Genomic DNA, 15,497 nt, shown 5'->3' on the forward strand with positions numbered 1-15,497 from the left:
TCCGCAAACGCCTGCCGTTTCCTATCCAGCCGCCCGACTCCCGAAACGGCGCCCCCCCCCCTCAAGCTCTCCACCTGGGCTGGGGGGACGGCGATCGCGGGCAGGACAGAGAGCCGGCGCGGTCTTCCCCACCGGCCCGAGTGTTAACTCCTGTCTCCGGGCGCGCCGGGGTCGCAGATCCCGCTCTCGGACACTGGCGGCGGCGTGTCTCCGTCCCTCCCGGGTGTGAAACGCGCTCGTCGCCTCCGCGCCCAGGGCGACCCCCGGCCCCCGTGCAGGAGCGATGAGCCCCCCCCCCCCGTTTGGAAGCGCCAGGCGCATAAAGTTTCCTACATTCTAGTGAACTGGGTCAAATCTCGAATAACTCTTTCCAAACGAGCAGCCCCAGTGTGGTCTATTACACACACTGCGTTCAACAGAGCGGTCTGCCGGCGCTCCGTTCTCGTACCCGTGTCCTGCACAGCGGATCTATACACCCCAACTTTCCAAAGCTGTAGTTATTTTAATACGGCAACGACCTGGTAAAATAAATCTTTATTCAAGCCACGATGAGCGGTCTGGCAGCGTGGAGCCACAGCGTCCTCTCGCGGTCAAAGAAGTAAAAAAAAAACACATCATTTAGACTTGTAATAAAACCTACCCGGCGCGATACGTCGCTTTAGTAAACAGACGACCAAAATAAGACGATTTCCAGCACCACCTCCCTCGGAGCCGGGCCTGCAGTTACAGGCATGCGGTCGAGACGGTGATATAAGGCAAAGACGTATTGAACGATCTGAACCGGTCCACCAGAACAGCCCCTCGACTGGAGACCACACGTGCTTCTGTGCTCTTCTGCAGAAGGGACGGGCTCTTTCTCTTGTGCAGAGTCCACAGGGACCCCGGCCCCCAGTGAAAACAGCCCTGCTGTTCCAATGACCTGTTGATGGTGTTTGTAGGACCGGACTGGGAACCGGATTCCCATTGCGTTGCTGCCTGTGCCACTCCGGGTTTTCTCCGGACCCGCTGCTGGGGCTCCAGAGGCAGCACAGCAAAACCCTTGTCAACACCAGGGAAACAGCCAAGCAGCTCCGGAGCTCCCCGTTTCCAGAGATCTTCGCGGCTTGTGTCCCCTGGTCCCCCGCGGCTGGGAAAACCTGGAGCGGATCAGACCGCTCCGCAACGGGAGCCGGGTTTTTTTCCCCCGCCCGCAGCCGTGGGAAACGCGTGGACAGAGTCAGGAGTCTGAGCCGGCGGTCCCGTGGACGATGCTGGCCACGCTCCGGCCCGCCGGCCCCTCGCCCAGCAGGTCGGGGTGGCCCCCGTCGCCCACGGGCCCCGGGTCCCGGAACGAGGCCCTGCTGAAGACGGCGCAGTCCCCGCTCACCTCCACGCCGGCCCGGCGGCAGAGCTGCTCCGCGGCGCCGCGCTCCAGCGCCACGAGCTGCGCCAGCCTCCGCAGCGGGTAGCGGCCCTGCCGGCTGCTGTGCCCGTGGCTGTAGAGCAGCAGCAGGCCGCGCCGGCAGGGCCCCACGTGGCGCCGCAGGGCACAGCCCTGCAGGAAGCCGAGGCGGCGCGCCAGCCGGAACAGGCGCACGTAGTTGCGCTCCAGGTAGGCGCGGTTCACCTCCAGCGCCAGGCTCACCGGCTGGGAGCGCCGCAGCCGCGCTGGGAGCAGCAGGGCGTGCTGAAGGGCCTCCGGGGAGCCTGGGTTCGAGAAGGAACGAGGACAGGTCAGTGCTGGGCGGGGGGGGGGGCTCGTCTGGCTCATCGCTTGGCCTCTGCTGATCTGACCGGTTTCTAGCTCTAGCTCGTCGCCCACTCCTACCACCCTTTGTGTAAAGACGTGTCGTCAGTGTTAAATGCACACCCTCCTCGTCTGCCTCCATTTCTGGTTCATGTTGCGCTCAGGCATCGCTTCATTCCGTCGTTCATTTCGAAGAAGTCCACTGGGTTGACCGTCCAGTGTCTAGTGGTCTCACTGCAGTGTCCGTTCTGTTCCATGTCTAAAATGTTCACGGCTTTCAGCCGGTCAGTGCAATGAACGCCAGGAAGTCTCTGTGAGACAGCGACGGGGTGTCCAGTCAGGACTCTGGAAGACCCCAAACCCTGTATTACTGACGCCAGGATCCTGCTGGGACTCTTGCTTCTGAGCAGTTTGAGTCAGGCCAGGATTCAGGGGCTCTAGGCCTCTGTACAAACTCTACTGACAAAGCGAATATTGAAAAAGGATTCTTTTAAATAAACAAGGCACCTGCAAACCCTGCTCCAGGAGACTCTAAAGCCCATGGGTTGGACAGGTAGCTCTATCATGGTCACTGATTAGAGACTGGGCTGATCTTGAGTTAATTAAGCAAGCAACTGGTTCAGTTAGAGCCCTCAGAAATCAGTGTTCACAGTGTTATGGGGAACTGCAGGCCCAATTTCTCAGACCAGCTGAGCCTGACCTTTGCCCTTTGACCCTGCCGACAGCAGGCTTCCACTCCAGCTGAGCCTTCAGAGTGACTGTGTGGAATCAGTTCCTGGGCCACCGAAGTGACTGGTGGCTGTGGTGCAGCAGACTGAACCAGAGGGCTGCAGAACAGCTCGGACCACAGTCTAGTCTGACAGACCCACCAGCCACTCTAACCCAGGGCAGACAGTCCAGGACTCAGTATTAAAGGAGAACTGCAGGCCCAAGTTCCCAGACTGGCTATTAAATTTCAGGAACCAAATTAATTCATTGACGGTACAGAAGAATTTAACAGATTTCAATTCAAGCAAAAAATCCTGAACTTTGTGAAAGTTCTGTAAGTCGCCCCGTTGTCACAGAACCCCTTGTCTCGCAATGGGCGAGAGCCGGAGTTGTCATGAACTGTGACGTGAGGCGGCCCTTCCTGCTCACTAGTCCCTGGAACGACTGATGTACTGTGATGAACAAGCAAATGAGTACAGGTTGTGCTGCAGACATTTCACTGCAGAAATGTTCCAATGCGATCTGCATGCAGAGTTAACAAGTGAGCTGTATTTGTCAGCAAAACCATCTCGAAGTCGAGAGCAATATTTCTATTGGATCACAAGAGATGTATTCACAAGCCTGCTTGTTTACAGTGTAATAGGGCCTCAATACGTCACCCTGCCTCGTTCTGAATAGCAGAACATGGTGCTGCGCATACCTGGAAATTCTGTCTATTTTGTGGTGTAAATTGGAGGTTTACAAGTTTCTGTGTACATTTTACATCCATTCATTGTGGTTTGAAATGCACTCTATCAACGCTGATTCCTATCAACCCCCGAAATATAAAAACAGCTCTGCATTTCCCCCTTAAGGAGAGGCTGCTATCCCCATTCACGCACAGTCTCGGTCCCGGGACCCCATCGCCACCGGGTACCTACCCAGGTTGTAGAGCAAGCAGAGGGCCTGGAACTCCTCCTCGTTGCCTTGGTGACCGGGCTCCTCCCGGTAGCAGCCCAGCAGCCAGCTCAGGCTCTCCTGCAGGTGGGTGTGGTTGATCTGGGGGTCGTAGAGGCGCAGCGGCTCCTGGCTCAGCCGGTGGGAGGCGTACAGGAGGAAGCGGACGGTGCGCTCCAGGATGGCCACGCAGGCCTCGCCTCCGACGCGCTGAACGATCATGTCCTGCCTCACGCTGCGCAGCCGGTCGAACACGAAGTCGTACACCTGAGAGCACGAGGCGGGCGGGAGGCGGATTAGATCAGGCTGGTTTCAGTCATCCAGGTACGAGCTTCAGCAGAATGCAATGAGGGGCTGCACACGGCGTTTAAGGGCGCCAGTGGAAACTGTGTGGCGGTGCATTTAAAACCCAGGACAGGAGGCACTTCTTTACACAAAGAGCTGTGGGAGTGTGGAACAAGCTACCTACCCATGTTCCTGAAGACAATATCCTGGCTACTTTAAAAAAAATGGCTGGGTTAGATCCTACGAATCGGGCTCAAGGGGCCGAAGGGGCCGAATGTCTCCTCTCGTTTGTATCTGCTCTTGTTTTCAACCTGTAACCTTAGAAAGGAAGACACCTGCCTCTGTCCAGGGCCCCAGGGTGTCTGAGGACGCGATCTGGTCAATCAGGTAGCAGGTGGTCCTGTACAGAACGTCCGGGGGTCGGAGGTCACTGGGGCGGGTGGTCTCTTTGCCGGCCGCCGGGCGGGAGTACTCCTTCACGGCGCGCTCCGGGTCGGCCCTGGGCAGCCGGTCCCGCTCGGTGCCCGCCAGGACCTCGAAGCGGTGGAGACGCCTCTGCGCCTCGCGCTGGCGCCGCTCCTGGGCCGGGCACATGGCCAGGCAGGTCCCCCGCGGGGGCTCCCCCTGCGCCCCCCGCCTGCCACAGGGAGACATACTGCAGGCGTGAGCAGGAAGCGGCGCTCTCGCCTCCACAGCCTGAGACGCCAGCTCTTCACTGCTGGGGAGAGACGCTTCCCCGGGATCCCCCTGGTCCTGGAGGGGTCAGTGTGTCTGCAGGGTGTCCAGTCCTGGTCCTGGAGGGGTCAGTGTGTCCGCAGGGTGTCCAGTCTTGGTCCTGAAGGGGTCAGTGTGTCTGCAGGGTGTCCAGTCCTGGTCCTGGAGGTCAGTGTGTCCGCAGGGTGTCCAGTCCTGGTCCTGAAGGGGCCAGTGTGTCCGCAGGGTGTCCAGTCCTGGTCCTGAAGGGGCCAGTGTGTCCGCAGGGTGTCCAGTCTTGGTCCTGGAGGGGTCAGTGTGTCTGCAAGGTGTCCAGTCCTGGTCCTGGAGGGGTCAGTGTGTCTGCAGGGTGTCCAGTCCTGGTCCTGGAGGTCAGTGTGTCTGCAGGGTGTCCAGTCCTGGTCCTGGAGGGGCCAGTGTGTCCGCAGGGTGTCCAGTCCTGGTCCTGGAGGGGTCAGTGTGTCTGCAGGGTGTCCAGTCCTGGTCCTGGAGGGGTCAGTGTGTCTGCAGGTTGTCCAGTCCTGGTCCTGGAGGGGTCAGTGGGTCCAGTCCTGGTCCTGGAGGGGTCAGTGTGTCTGCAGGGTGTCCAGTCCTGGTCCTGGAGAGGTCAGTGTGCAGGCTGTCCAGTCCTGGTCCTGGAGGGGTCAGTGTTTCTGCAGGGTGTCCAGTCCTGGTCCTGGAGGTCAGTGTGTCTGCAGGGTGTCCAGTCCTGGTCCTGGAGGGGTCAGTGGGTCTGCAGGGTGTCCAGTCCTGGTCCTGGAGGGGTCAGTGGGTCCAGTCCTGGTCCTGGAGGGGTCAGTGTGTCTGCAGGGTGTCCAGTCCTGGTCCTGGAGAGGTCAGTGTGCAGGGTGTCCAGTCCTGGTCCTGGAGGGGTCAGTGTTTCTGCAGGGTGTCCAGTCCTGGTCCTGGAGGGGTCAGTGTGTCTGCAGGGTGTTCAGTCCTGGTCCTGGAGGGGTCAGTGTGTCTGCAGGGTGTCCAGTCCTGGTCCTGGAGAGGTCAGTGTGCAGGGTGTCCAGTCCTGGTCCTGGAGGGGTCAGTGTTTCTGCAGGGTGTCCAGTCCTGGTCCTGGAGGGGTCAGTGTGTCTGCAGGGTGTCCAGTCCTGGTCCTGGAGGGGTCAGTGGGTCTGCAGGGTGTCCAGTCCTGGTCCTGGAGGGGTCAGTGTGTCTGCAGGGTGTCCAGTCCTGGTCCTGGAGGGGTCAGTGGGTCTGCAGGGTGTCCAGTCCTGGTCCTGGAGGGGTCAGTGTGTCTGCAGGGTGTTCAGTCCTGGTCCTGGAGGTCAGTGTGTCCGCAGGGTGTCCAGTCCTGGTCCTGAAGGGGCCAGTGTGTCCGCAGGGTGTCCAGTCTTGGTCCTGGAGGGGTCAGTGTGTCTGCAGGGTGTCCAGTCCTGGTCCTGGAGGGGTCAGTGGGTCCAGTCCTGGTCCTGGAGGGGTCAGTGTGTCTGCAGGGTGTCCAGTCCTGGTCCTGGAGGGGTCAGTGGGTCTGCAGGGTGTCCAGTCCTGGTCCTGGAGGGGTCAGTGTGTCTGCAGGGTGTCCAGTCCTGGTCCTGGAGGGGTCAGTGTGTCTGCAGGGTGTCCAGTCCTGGTCCTGGAGGGGTCAGTGGGTCTGCAGGGTGTCCAGTCCTGGTCCTGGAGGGGTCAGTGTGTCTGCAGGGTGTCCAGTCCTGGTCCTGGAGGGGTCAGTGTGTCTGCAGGGTGTCCAGTCCTGGTCCTGGAGAGGTCAGTGTGCAGGCTGTCCAGTCCTGGTCCTGGAGGGGTCAGTGTTTCTGCAGGGTGTCCAGTCCTGGTCCTGGAGGTCAGTGTGTCTGCAGGGTGTCCAGTCCTGGTCCTGGAGGGGTCAGTGGGTCTGCAGGGTGTCCAGTCCTGGTCCTGGAGGGGTCAGTGGGTCCAGTCCTGGTCCTGGAGGGGTCAGTGTGTCTGCAGGGTGTCCAGTCCTGGTCCTGGAGGGGTCAGTGTTTCTGCAGGGTGTCCAGTCCTGGTCCTGGAGGGGTCAGTGTGTCCACAGGGTGTCCAGTCCTGGTCCTGGAGGGGTCAGTGTGTCTGCAGGGTGTCCAGTCCTGATCCTGGAGGGCTCAGTGTGTCTGAAGGGTGTCCAGTCCTGGCCCTGGAGGGGTCAGTGGGTCTGCAGGGTGTCCAGTCCTGGTCCTGGAGGGGTCAGTGTGTCCACAGGGTGTCAATAACGAGCTGATTAAAGTAAGTGAGAGCCCAGCTGGACTGCAGACACAGTGACCTCTTTAACCAGGATCCACTCATAAATAAATCAGGACGGAGGTAAGAGTAGTTAAGAAAAACTAGATATGGAAACACAATTCAGTTTTTTTTCTCTAAGCGAAGCAGTTGCAGATCAGTGAAGGCCTCTCTGACCGCCATTCCTTCTGCAAGACGTTAAGAAGCCAGAAACTTTAAAACAGCTTCTCATGATCATCGTGTGTCGACAGATCGTACCAGAGAATCGCCAGATAACAGGCCCTCCTGACGAACTTGCACACCTCTTACAATGCAGGGGGACAGTTTTTACCCGGCGAGGTCACGAATGCCACACCACTGCCGCTAAATCACGTACAGTTTGCAACAGAAACAGCAACACATCTCTGACTTACGCAAAAGGTTGGCGTTTTTAAATCAGGAAACGTTTTTACGTGAACTATTCCCAGGGCCGTTTTGTAAAGGCTGCAATAAAACACCATTATATTGGTTAAGGGAGAAAGTGTCGTTAAATCGTTAAGAGGCAGTACTGAATTCCCCGTTCAACTTTTAACTAAATGGGCTACTCCGCTACACGCGAGCTGAATCAGCTACGTTCAGATTCAGTGCGCGCTGTGTCTGGCGTGTGCAATTCAACCCCGTGAATGTAATAAACAGGGAAATTCTCTGCAACCTTCTTTTCAGAAGAGTAAATAAGGAACAGAACACTCACGCCGGACCGCTCCGATTCTTGCTCATCTCTGGAGAGGCGAGACACGACGTTTGCGTCATAGTGCGAGTGGTCCAATCATGAACGAGTGGCCTCCCAAAACATTGTTGAGCAGCCAACCACTGATAACTACGTCACAAACCACACCCCCAACACAATGAAGCAGTAACCAATCACATGTCCAGATGGCCTGTGAGGTTTATCCAGCAGCACAACCAGCCACTCGGTGATTGATGGATCTTTCAGCCAATAGGTTCGCTGGACCATTAGCTACTACCCCTAGGCGGCCTTACTTTTAAAATTGATACTGGAGTGTGTTGTTAAGAATGCAGTCTTTCCAGTACTTATTCCCAACGCTTCTAATTTCAATTTAGTATTAATTTTACAATTATTACAATTACAAATATTACAATTAAGTATTAATTGTCACACTTAAGATAGCTGTCCCAGTCGAATTCAAAGTTCTCAAACAAACGCAGAACCACATTAAAATAAACTTTCGGTGGCGTTAGAAAAGTTTTATTTAATTACAACATTTTTCCTCCTGGAAGCCGGACATATTTAAGTGCAGTTTAGAAAAAAAAGGTTTCTTACAGCATACAAGCTATGACAGGGAAGACTATTTTACATTATTTACAAAAGGTACAATTTAAAAGGGCCAACAGTGAAAGTACAAAAAAGCTTTCTTGAATCATAAATAGCAATAAGTTACTATTACATCCTTGTACACTTGACACAACATTGCAGAAAAGTAGATTGTGTTTGATTTCTGTAAAGCTACAAAAACTGCAAGTCCCCAGATATTATGTTGACCCACAGACAGAGTCTAAGAGAAGGTTACTGCAGAAACAAGGGTCCCCGTATTTGAGAGAAGGTGGTGAATGGGCTGTAAACAAAGCCTGGCTCACGTGATAAGATCTGTCAAAACCGCATTTACTGTCTCGACTTTTCTTGCTCCTCCAGTCCCTCTGCAGCCCAGGAGGAACAGAGGCCCGTGCGGAACTCCTCCCAGGGGACTCCCAGTCCGTGGATCTGGGACAGCGGGGTGAACTGAGGGACACAAGGAACTGCTGTCCCAGCGGGAGCCTTAATACAGACTGGACGACCGGTGCGTCTCTCTCTTTGTGGGGATGCTGGGTCGCACACCCACTCCTGCCACTGGCAGGCGTGGGAGCCCATCGCCCGCCTTGCCCATCTCGCACTGTGAAAGAGGAGTTGCTGCTCAAGCGGACGATTGAACACTGGGGCCCCGTTTCTTTGTGAGACAGCAGGCACTGAGTGCAGGGGGCGTGTCTCCCAGACCCCTCACGCCTGTATGGTTAGGTGCCACGACCCATAGAAGCAAGGGATGTCATGACTGACTGCGTTTTCAACCAATCAAATCCATGAGGCCTTTGACCTCCGTGTTGAAGCAGCCAGACATTCCATATAAACACTGAAATCGGCACAGCCTCTCGCCTGCAGTATGCAGATCCCAACTGGAGGAGCACTGGGAAAGACATGCTGCCACGGCATTCCCAGATCCTTCCCGATAATATTTACCCTTCCCGATTAAGAACTGAACTGTTTCCCATTAGGCAAATACGTGGTTAAATCTTTTAAGGTAGTTTGTAGGATGTCTGGGTTGTCAATTAGAAAGGGATTCTGTGGGGGAAAAAAAAAAACAGCCCCAGTCAGGCCTCACTTCTTGGGAAAATATAGTTCCTCTGCCCTGGCCAGGCCAACCTCTTCCTCTTCCTGGCGATGCTGCGTCTGGACGGTCAGCCGGCTGACGATGGAGGACAGCTCCAGCACCTCCCCAAAACCCCTTGAAGAGAGCAAGCAGCAGGCATGTTAAAGAGGGCGTCCCAGCTCTGTATCTGCACACCGAAAGAGCAATCAGCAAGTCGAACCACACCAGCCTACCCACCAGCTGGCATTTCGCCACCTTCAAACGTCACCTTAAAAAAAAGAAATCACACAGGAGAGGAGCTGAGGCTGCCAACGAGTTTGAGGTACGAACCCCGAGGGCGCAGACGGGCACAGCTCCTGCAGGGCCCTCTACAACTCAAACACCCACCTCGCCAGCTCCTTGTCCACCTCCTGCACAGTCGTCTTCACCTCAGACAGCAGTTCAGCAGCTCGGCCATCGGCTCCCAGGGTGTCCTGCGTGCAACAGACCTGCAGCAGGGACTGCGATTCCCTCAGGCACGCCTCCACTTTACCTGCAGGGCCGAAGGAGAAACACCCCCAGAGTTAAGCTAGGGCTTCACCTTAACATCTTCATGTCTCCCAGAGGGCTCTAGAGTGCTCGGAGGCACACTGAAAAGTGACAACAGGAGGGACTGTAGCCAAAGGCTGGTGGGAGTGTGGAACAAGCTACCCAGCCAAGTGGTTGAAGCTAATACGTTGGCGTCCTTTCCAGGGAGCTGGTTTCTAAAATCCTTGGAACAACTATTAACTACCTGCAGGAGAGCAGCCTCCCTCTCGTGTGTTAACCAGAAGACGACAATGGGGCACCTATTGAAATGCAGTCCCCAGGCAAACATGGCAGAAAAAGAGTGTAGCACCGGGAGCAGAAGAGGGGTTCTCAAAAGTTGGTTACTTTCCACTGGGAGAAGTCAAATTTTCATCTTTCCTACACCAGACACGATGCAGTACAGACGACACCACAAGCCTTAGCCCATGCCTCCGTGTAATCTCTGGGAAACTGGAGGCGTCCAAGAACCAAAGAAACCGAAAAAAAAAAACATCTTACCCGCAGGGTTAAAAAATTTCAGAACACGGTCAACTGATCCCAAGCCGACCAACAGAGCACAGCGGAAACCCACCCAGAAACTCCCTCCTGTCCCCCTCGACGTGCACGTTCTTGACAGGCAGCTCGTGGCGCGTCGTGTCCAGGGCCGCGGCAAACGTCGCGTAGTCCTGTTGAAATCCCTGCACCACTGCAACCGCAGGCATCAGGGCCGCCACCTGCAACAGGGGAGGCCCGTGGGGAGAGAGGTCTCTATCCACTGCTGGCCATTTCCGTCGATCATTTCCAACAGCTGCCACATTCGCACGCGCAGCTTGGTCACAGAGAAAACACCCGGCACACAACGGAGCAGGCACAAACACAGCGGTCCCGGGTGCCAAATAATTCTCATATCGCAGCAGAGCTGTGTATTTTTTTGTACCAGCGCTGTTGCGATACCGTAACGGTGTCGGGACAAAGAGCAGTATTTACACTAGGATGGTTGAGCATTTTGCACGTGTTCCGATATTGGTTTTCAAAATGCAACTGTAAGGAGCAGAGGGTGTCGGGGCACAAGATGAGCGAGGGAACACGGAGAGGTTGTGCACGACCGGGTGAAGGTCCGAGATGATGAAAAGGTGAGACGGGCTGACATCTACCTGCAGGTCCAACAAGGCGCCGAGCTGCTGCTCCTTCTCCTGCAGGAGGTGGCGCCGCTTCTTGCCGCCCACCGCCGCCTGCAGCCTGTCCTTCTCCTCCATCGCCGCCAGCAGGCACTGCTCCGCCTCCTCCCTCAGCCGCCGTGTGCTGCTCTCGATCTTAAATCGCGGCCGAGAGGAGGAGGTCAGGATCTCCCCCAGAGCCCCACTAACACAGTACGACCTGCCAGGACCTGCCTGAGCTTGTTCCAATGACCACATACAGCTGAATGGCCCCGAGAGAAAAAACATCACCTGCCTCAGTGGTCTAAATGAAACTGTTCCACGTTTTTACCAGCTGATGATGCGAGGGTGACGTACAAGACCTGCAGGACGGTGGCTCTCCAGGACCTGGGGAGACCACCCCTGACCTAGAGGGCTGTAGCAGACATGCCGCATAACCTTGGAAAACCACACATGAACAACAAACCAAAGTCTCCCCCACCCCATCCTGTTGCTCTGCTTACCTTTGCAGTGAGGTAGGCCAGCAAGAAAGTGTTATTTTCCAACATTTCCTTTTCTTCCTCTGGATCGGACGGGTTTTGCTGCATGGTCTTTTCTGCGACACAAAAAGAGACCCAAGATGGGTTGCTGCCAATTAGAAAGCTCTTAATCAAGCTCAGGTAATGAAGACTCAATTAATTAATAATGAAGGCATTAAACTACAATGGCTTTTAAGGAATCATATTTAAGGATGTTAATTTTAATTAACATCAAGGCCATCCTGTAGACTGGAGGTTTGGGATTCAGCGCAGGACCCGATGCGCATCGCACCTTTGGGGAGCTGAAGGACCTCTCTGACCTTTGACCCTCCAGCAGTAACTGTCGTTCCCACAACACCTCGCAGTCTGGTTAGAAGTCTCACAAACACAAGCACTGGATTACAGTAAATAGACTACGTAACACAGCCCTGGTGGAGCAAATCCAGTGATGCAAGACGCTCCAGAGCTGAATCTGACAGCTCTGCTGTCTCCTCTGATCAGTTTCTTGGCTCAAACCAATGACAAACCCCAGATCACTCAGTCGGGGTGTCACACTCACCTGTAATGCAGGAGACATCAAACTGTGGCCGCAGGCAGTGTCCGTCAAGCAGAGTGGACTGCAGGTTACTTATTCCAGCATGCGAAGGCTCCAGTATGCTGGACATCATAGCTGGACAAGAAAAAGAAAAATACACAGACATATTCCCAGGCCTTTATTCTACACAGGCCATACCAATTTAAAGACAAGTGGTGTTTGAGTCAGGATTAAGTGCAAGGTGCTGTAACGCCCTCAGCCGGAGCCTACCAGGCTAGCAACGAGCGCAAGGCAGGGTACGCCCTGAACAGGACGCCAGTCAGTCACAGGGCAAGTACAAGACAATCATACATGGGGACAGTTTGGAGGCCACGGTAAAGGGGAGAAATTTGGCCCGGACACCGGGATAACTCTCTACTCTTATCGAGAAATGCCCGGGGATCTTTAATCACCACTGAGAGTCCCCACCACTATACCGGGCATAGGCATTAGGACCCACGCAGTCCACAGGGTGAGCGCCCCCTACTGGCCCCACTGACACCTCTCCCAGCAGCAACCATAGCTTTCAAGGAGGTCTCCCATCCAGGTACTGACCAGGCTCAACCCTGCTTAGCTTCAGAGGGTAACCAGTTGAGAGCTGCAGGGTGATATGGCCCTCACCGACTTGTGAGCTGAACAATTAGGACCAGAGACTCAGAGGCATTCCCCCCTTGAAACAACCCGAGCTCGGCCATGCGTGGCGCTCGACGGGAGTGTGGGACACCCGTCCGCGTCGGGCTCTTACAGGAAGGGGTGACAAGTGGCTGGGGGGCCAGGGACCGTCGGGGGGCGGAGCTGGGGCTGGACCTGCCGGGGTTTCCGGGCTTGGTGGGCGTTGCCGGTCTCTGAGCCGCGCATCCGGGCTGCTCCGGCGCCGAGGTCTGTAAAGGAAGTACGACCAACAGGCTGGAGGCAGAGGCGCCATCACTCGCGTGCACGGCGCACTCACACTCCAGAGTTCAGGCAGGGGGGCATTTCAAGCACTACTCTTCTTCGGCCACTATAACCTCCACGGGCTGGCCTGGCCTAGAAGCTGCCAACACCACAAGGAATAACAGCCGAGTCCAGGGACGGGCAACAACAGGGGCCTGGGTGTCCTCTGGTTTCCAATCCACCATATTTCTTAAAGGGGAACCGAGACGCCATTTTCACAAGAATCACCACTGATGAGGGCATTTCAAACCACAATGAAAGTAAAACATACACAGCAACTTGTAAAATCTCCAATTCGCATCACAAAATAGACTGAATTTCCAGGTATGAGCAGCGCTACATCCTGCGATTCACAACGAGGCATCGATTCTCGCGAACTCGTGCTCTCGGCCGTGGCCAGACCAGGGCTTTGCGACAACATGGCAACTCACAGTACTTTCACCAAGTTCACGACTTGGTGCTTAATTAGAAATTTGTAAAATCGCCCTCTCAAGTCAATGAATTTATTTTGTTACCAAGATTTAATAATCGGCCTGTGAAGCTAGAACTGCAGTTCCCCTTTAATTACTTAATTTCACTATTTAAATTATCAAGACGTAAAATTCCCAGGTGCTTAAATTCTAAATCGCCTGCTCATTGACATACTGTACCTACAAAACCTGCAGGACTCTGAATCTCAACTGCAGGGGTCTAATAAGGACCAGTAGGCACCAACTGCACACAGCACACGTGGGAACTGCACTGAAGTGAACTTGTAACGGAGAACAGGAGGCGCTTCTTTATACAAAGGGTTGTGGGAGTGTGGAACAAGCTACTCAGCAATACCGTGGAAGCCCAGATTCTGGTTTCTTTCAACACACAGCTGGGGTGAGACCCTCAGAACAATTAACTACTACCGGCAAGACGGGCCGAGTGGCCTCCCCTTGTTTCTAACCATTCACGCGCAGCCAGGAAACGTGGGCGAGCCGGGTCAAAGTAAATTTCCCCCTACCTTCGCCAGCGGTTTCTTCTCAACAGCCTGCAGGTACCGAGACTTGACGACTTTACCAGCAGCTGCGCAGGGAGAAACGCATGTCAGAAAAGAAAAAAAAAAAAGATAGCTGCACAACATTCCACTTGACATAATGTCATACGCCTGCGTTTTTTCAGTCACCAGTCCCCGCCATAACCTGCAGTAATTTGAATGACTGAGCTGGATTCTTGCCATTTAGAGGTCATTGGACATGAACATGCAAACACACTGTAGCTCTCAAGGACCACAGTGAGCATCTCCAACGATACCGACCCAGTTAACACACTGAACAAAACTCATGTCACAAGTCTTTACAACGTGCTGATTGAAGAGTGACCTACAGGGTCAGCTTCCCCTTGGAAAAAGCTACCAGGCCTGGGCCAGATCTATGGAGAAACTGCCAACGGCTCAATTCTGCTGCAACTGGGTTTAACATTAGTCAGCACCTGGGGACCATTTAACAGGTTAACAAGATGCAACCAGGACTAACTAACACACCAACGTGGTCCAGACCTGAAGTACTAAGTCTGCTGCTTGTTTGTCTGCTGCAGTCGACCCAACCCTTGCAAATGATTCAGGCTATTAGAATTGAAAATAAGACGGCCTGCGCGCATTTTTCATCCCTTCTCCTGCTTGTCCTGGCAAACAAACCGAGCTGGAGCAAACCCCGAGATGACTCTTCTCCTGCCCCACACATCCATACAGCAGCGAACTGTATTACACCCTCCAGCGCTCCGCAGATGGGCACCCGGCTGTGCAGGACTCCCGAACCACGGCGGCGGTTTGAATTGGGAAGAACTGGGAATTTTGCCCCGTATCCCACTTCTTACGTTTAGCTTTCTTCGGGACTGTGCCGCTGTTGTTCCCGCTACTGTTGTAACTTCCATCCCTAGAGATGATAAAACATAACCAAATGACCATACGAATTGAAACGTGACACGATCCGACATCCCACTTAAGAGGCTGAGGATTTCTCTGTCGCTAATCGCAATGAGAAAAAATGGCTTGCGTTTTATTTTTATTTGTAGTGCAGAAGGTTTTATCAACACTCTGATTTTGTCACTTGTAGCAGGGCTGGCAGATTTTGTTCCATCAAAGCACAGCTTATCTAACTATACAACAATAATTACAAGCGAGCTTTGCCTATTAAACTTTTAAACACGCAACGTGTGAAAGCTTCATTAAACCTATTAAAGTGTCACATTTGTACTGCATTTATAAACAAGAAGTATTATCGTTGTTCATTTTGATATGTTAATTATTGATCCTGACCGCCCTGCTGATTCGCGATCCACTCGGAGAATAAAGACAGCGGCTCCGTTACATCCTGTACAATTGCACAACATTGCTGGGTTGTCATAACGGGAAAACGTTGCTGCTAGAATTAGCAAACGGAAACTTATTCTTTCGAAATCTCCTGAACAACGTAAATGACACAACAAACTCACTTAGTGGAGTCTCCAGCCGCAGATTTCTGCCTGTTGTTGAAACTAGAGACTCTTCTGGTCGCCATTGCTTTCTAAATAAACCGCCAGTCCGACAGCCTAAACTGTCCGACAGGAAACTCTAACTCCGAGAACAATAGAGCCCGAATCCAATGTACCTGGTCATCCTTCGCCAAACCCTGCAAATCACATAATCCTCTTCCATAGGTTTGGAACAACTGCGAGTTATTGGTCAGTTTAACACTGTGGGCATTTAAGGGCTAGCCATTTCCATGACTTAAGAGTCGCGGCGAATTTCACAACTCATCTCCACAAGCTATGTCACTGAGCACAACAATTATTTTTCAGGTACTGCGAAAA

General features: G+C 54.1%; 3 protein-coding genes across 3 annotated transcripts in view; all 3 read right to left on the reverse strand.

The window, feature by feature from the left end:
• The window catches only part of cpamd8 (C3 and PZP like alpha-2-macroglobulin domain containing 8), a 55,148-nt gene extending 54,827 nt beyond the window's left edge, over positions 1 to 321 (reverse strand). The window contains exon 1 of the mRNA XM_088907315.1: positions 133 to 321. Coding sequence (XP_088763441.1) covers positions 133 to 321 — 189 coding nt within the window. The remainder of the gene's footprint in view (positions 1 to 132) is intronic.
• A 200-nt stretch (positions 322 to 521) lies between these two features.
• On the reverse strand, positions 522 to 7,342 carry sac3d1 (SAC3 domain containing 1). Its single transcript, XM_088907578.1, has 4 exons — positions 7,284 to 7,342; positions 3,995 to 4,292; positions 3,355 to 3,637; positions 522 to 1,686 (listed from the first exon to the last, which is right to left on the reverse strand). The coding sequence occupies exons 1-4, from the start codon at positions 7,340 to 7,342 to the stop codon at positions 1,217 to 1,219; spliced, it is 1,110 nt and encodes a 369-aa protein (XP_088763704.1). The 3' UTR covers positions 522 to 1,216.
• Positions 7,343 to 7,777: 435 nt separating this feature from the next.
• On the reverse strand, positions 7,778 to 15,230 carry haus8 (HAUS augmin like complex subunit 8). The gene is made up of 10 exons (XM_088907726.1): positions 15,141 to 15,230; positions 14,523 to 14,581; positions 13,672 to 13,733; positions 12,493 to 12,628; positions 11,733 to 11,843; positions 11,159 to 11,250; positions 10,653 to 10,811; positions 10,091 to 10,232; positions 9,340 to 9,484; positions 7,778 to 9,087 (listed from the first exon to the last, which is right to left on the reverse strand). The coding sequence occupies exons 1-10, from the start codon at positions 15,203 to 15,205 to the stop codon at positions 8,961 to 8,963; spliced, it is 1,098 nt and encodes a 365-aa protein (XP_088763852.1). The 5' UTR covers positions 15,206 to 15,230; the 3' UTR covers positions 7,778 to 8,960.
• Between the last annotated feature and the right edge of the window lie 267 nt (positions 15,231 to 15,497).

This window comes from Atractosteus spatula, chromosome 28, assembly GCF_055471065.1.
Source record: "Atractosteus spatula isolate fAtrSpa1 chromosome 28, fAtrSpa1.hap1, whole genome shotgun sequence".
NCBI classification, from domain to species: domain Eukaryota; kingdom Metazoa; phylum Chordata; class Actinopteri; order Semionotiformes; family Lepisosteidae; genus Atractosteus; species Atractosteus spatula.

Bases quoted from the DNA above. Each gene is read 5' to 3' on its own strand.
- sac3d1 (XM_088907578.1), bottom strand. From the start codon at position 7,342: ATGACGCAAACGTCGTGTCTCGCCTCTCCAGAGATGAGCAAGAATCGG. The intron at 4,293-7,283 runs GTGAGTGTTCTG...TCCCTGTGGCAG, and splicing joins AAGAATCGGAGCGGTCCGGC to GCGGGGGGCGCAGGGGGAGC. The intron at 1,687-3,354 runs GTAGGTACCCGG...TCTCGAACCCAG, and splicing joins CTGCTTGCTCTACAACCTGG to GCTCCCCGGAGGCCCTTCAG.
- haus8 (XM_088907726.1), bottom strand. From the start codon at position 15,205: ATGGCGACCAGAAGAGTCTCTAGTTTCAACAACAGGCAGAAATCTGCG. The intron at 13,734-14,522 runs GTAAGAAGTGGG...CTCCCTGCGCAG, and splicing joins AGTCCCGAAGAAAGCTAAAC to CTGCTGGTAAAGTCGTCAAG. The intron at 11,251-11,732 runs GTGAGTGTGACA...TTTGTGTCGCAG, and splicing joins TGATGTCTCCTGCATTACAG to AAAAGACCATGCAGCAAAAC.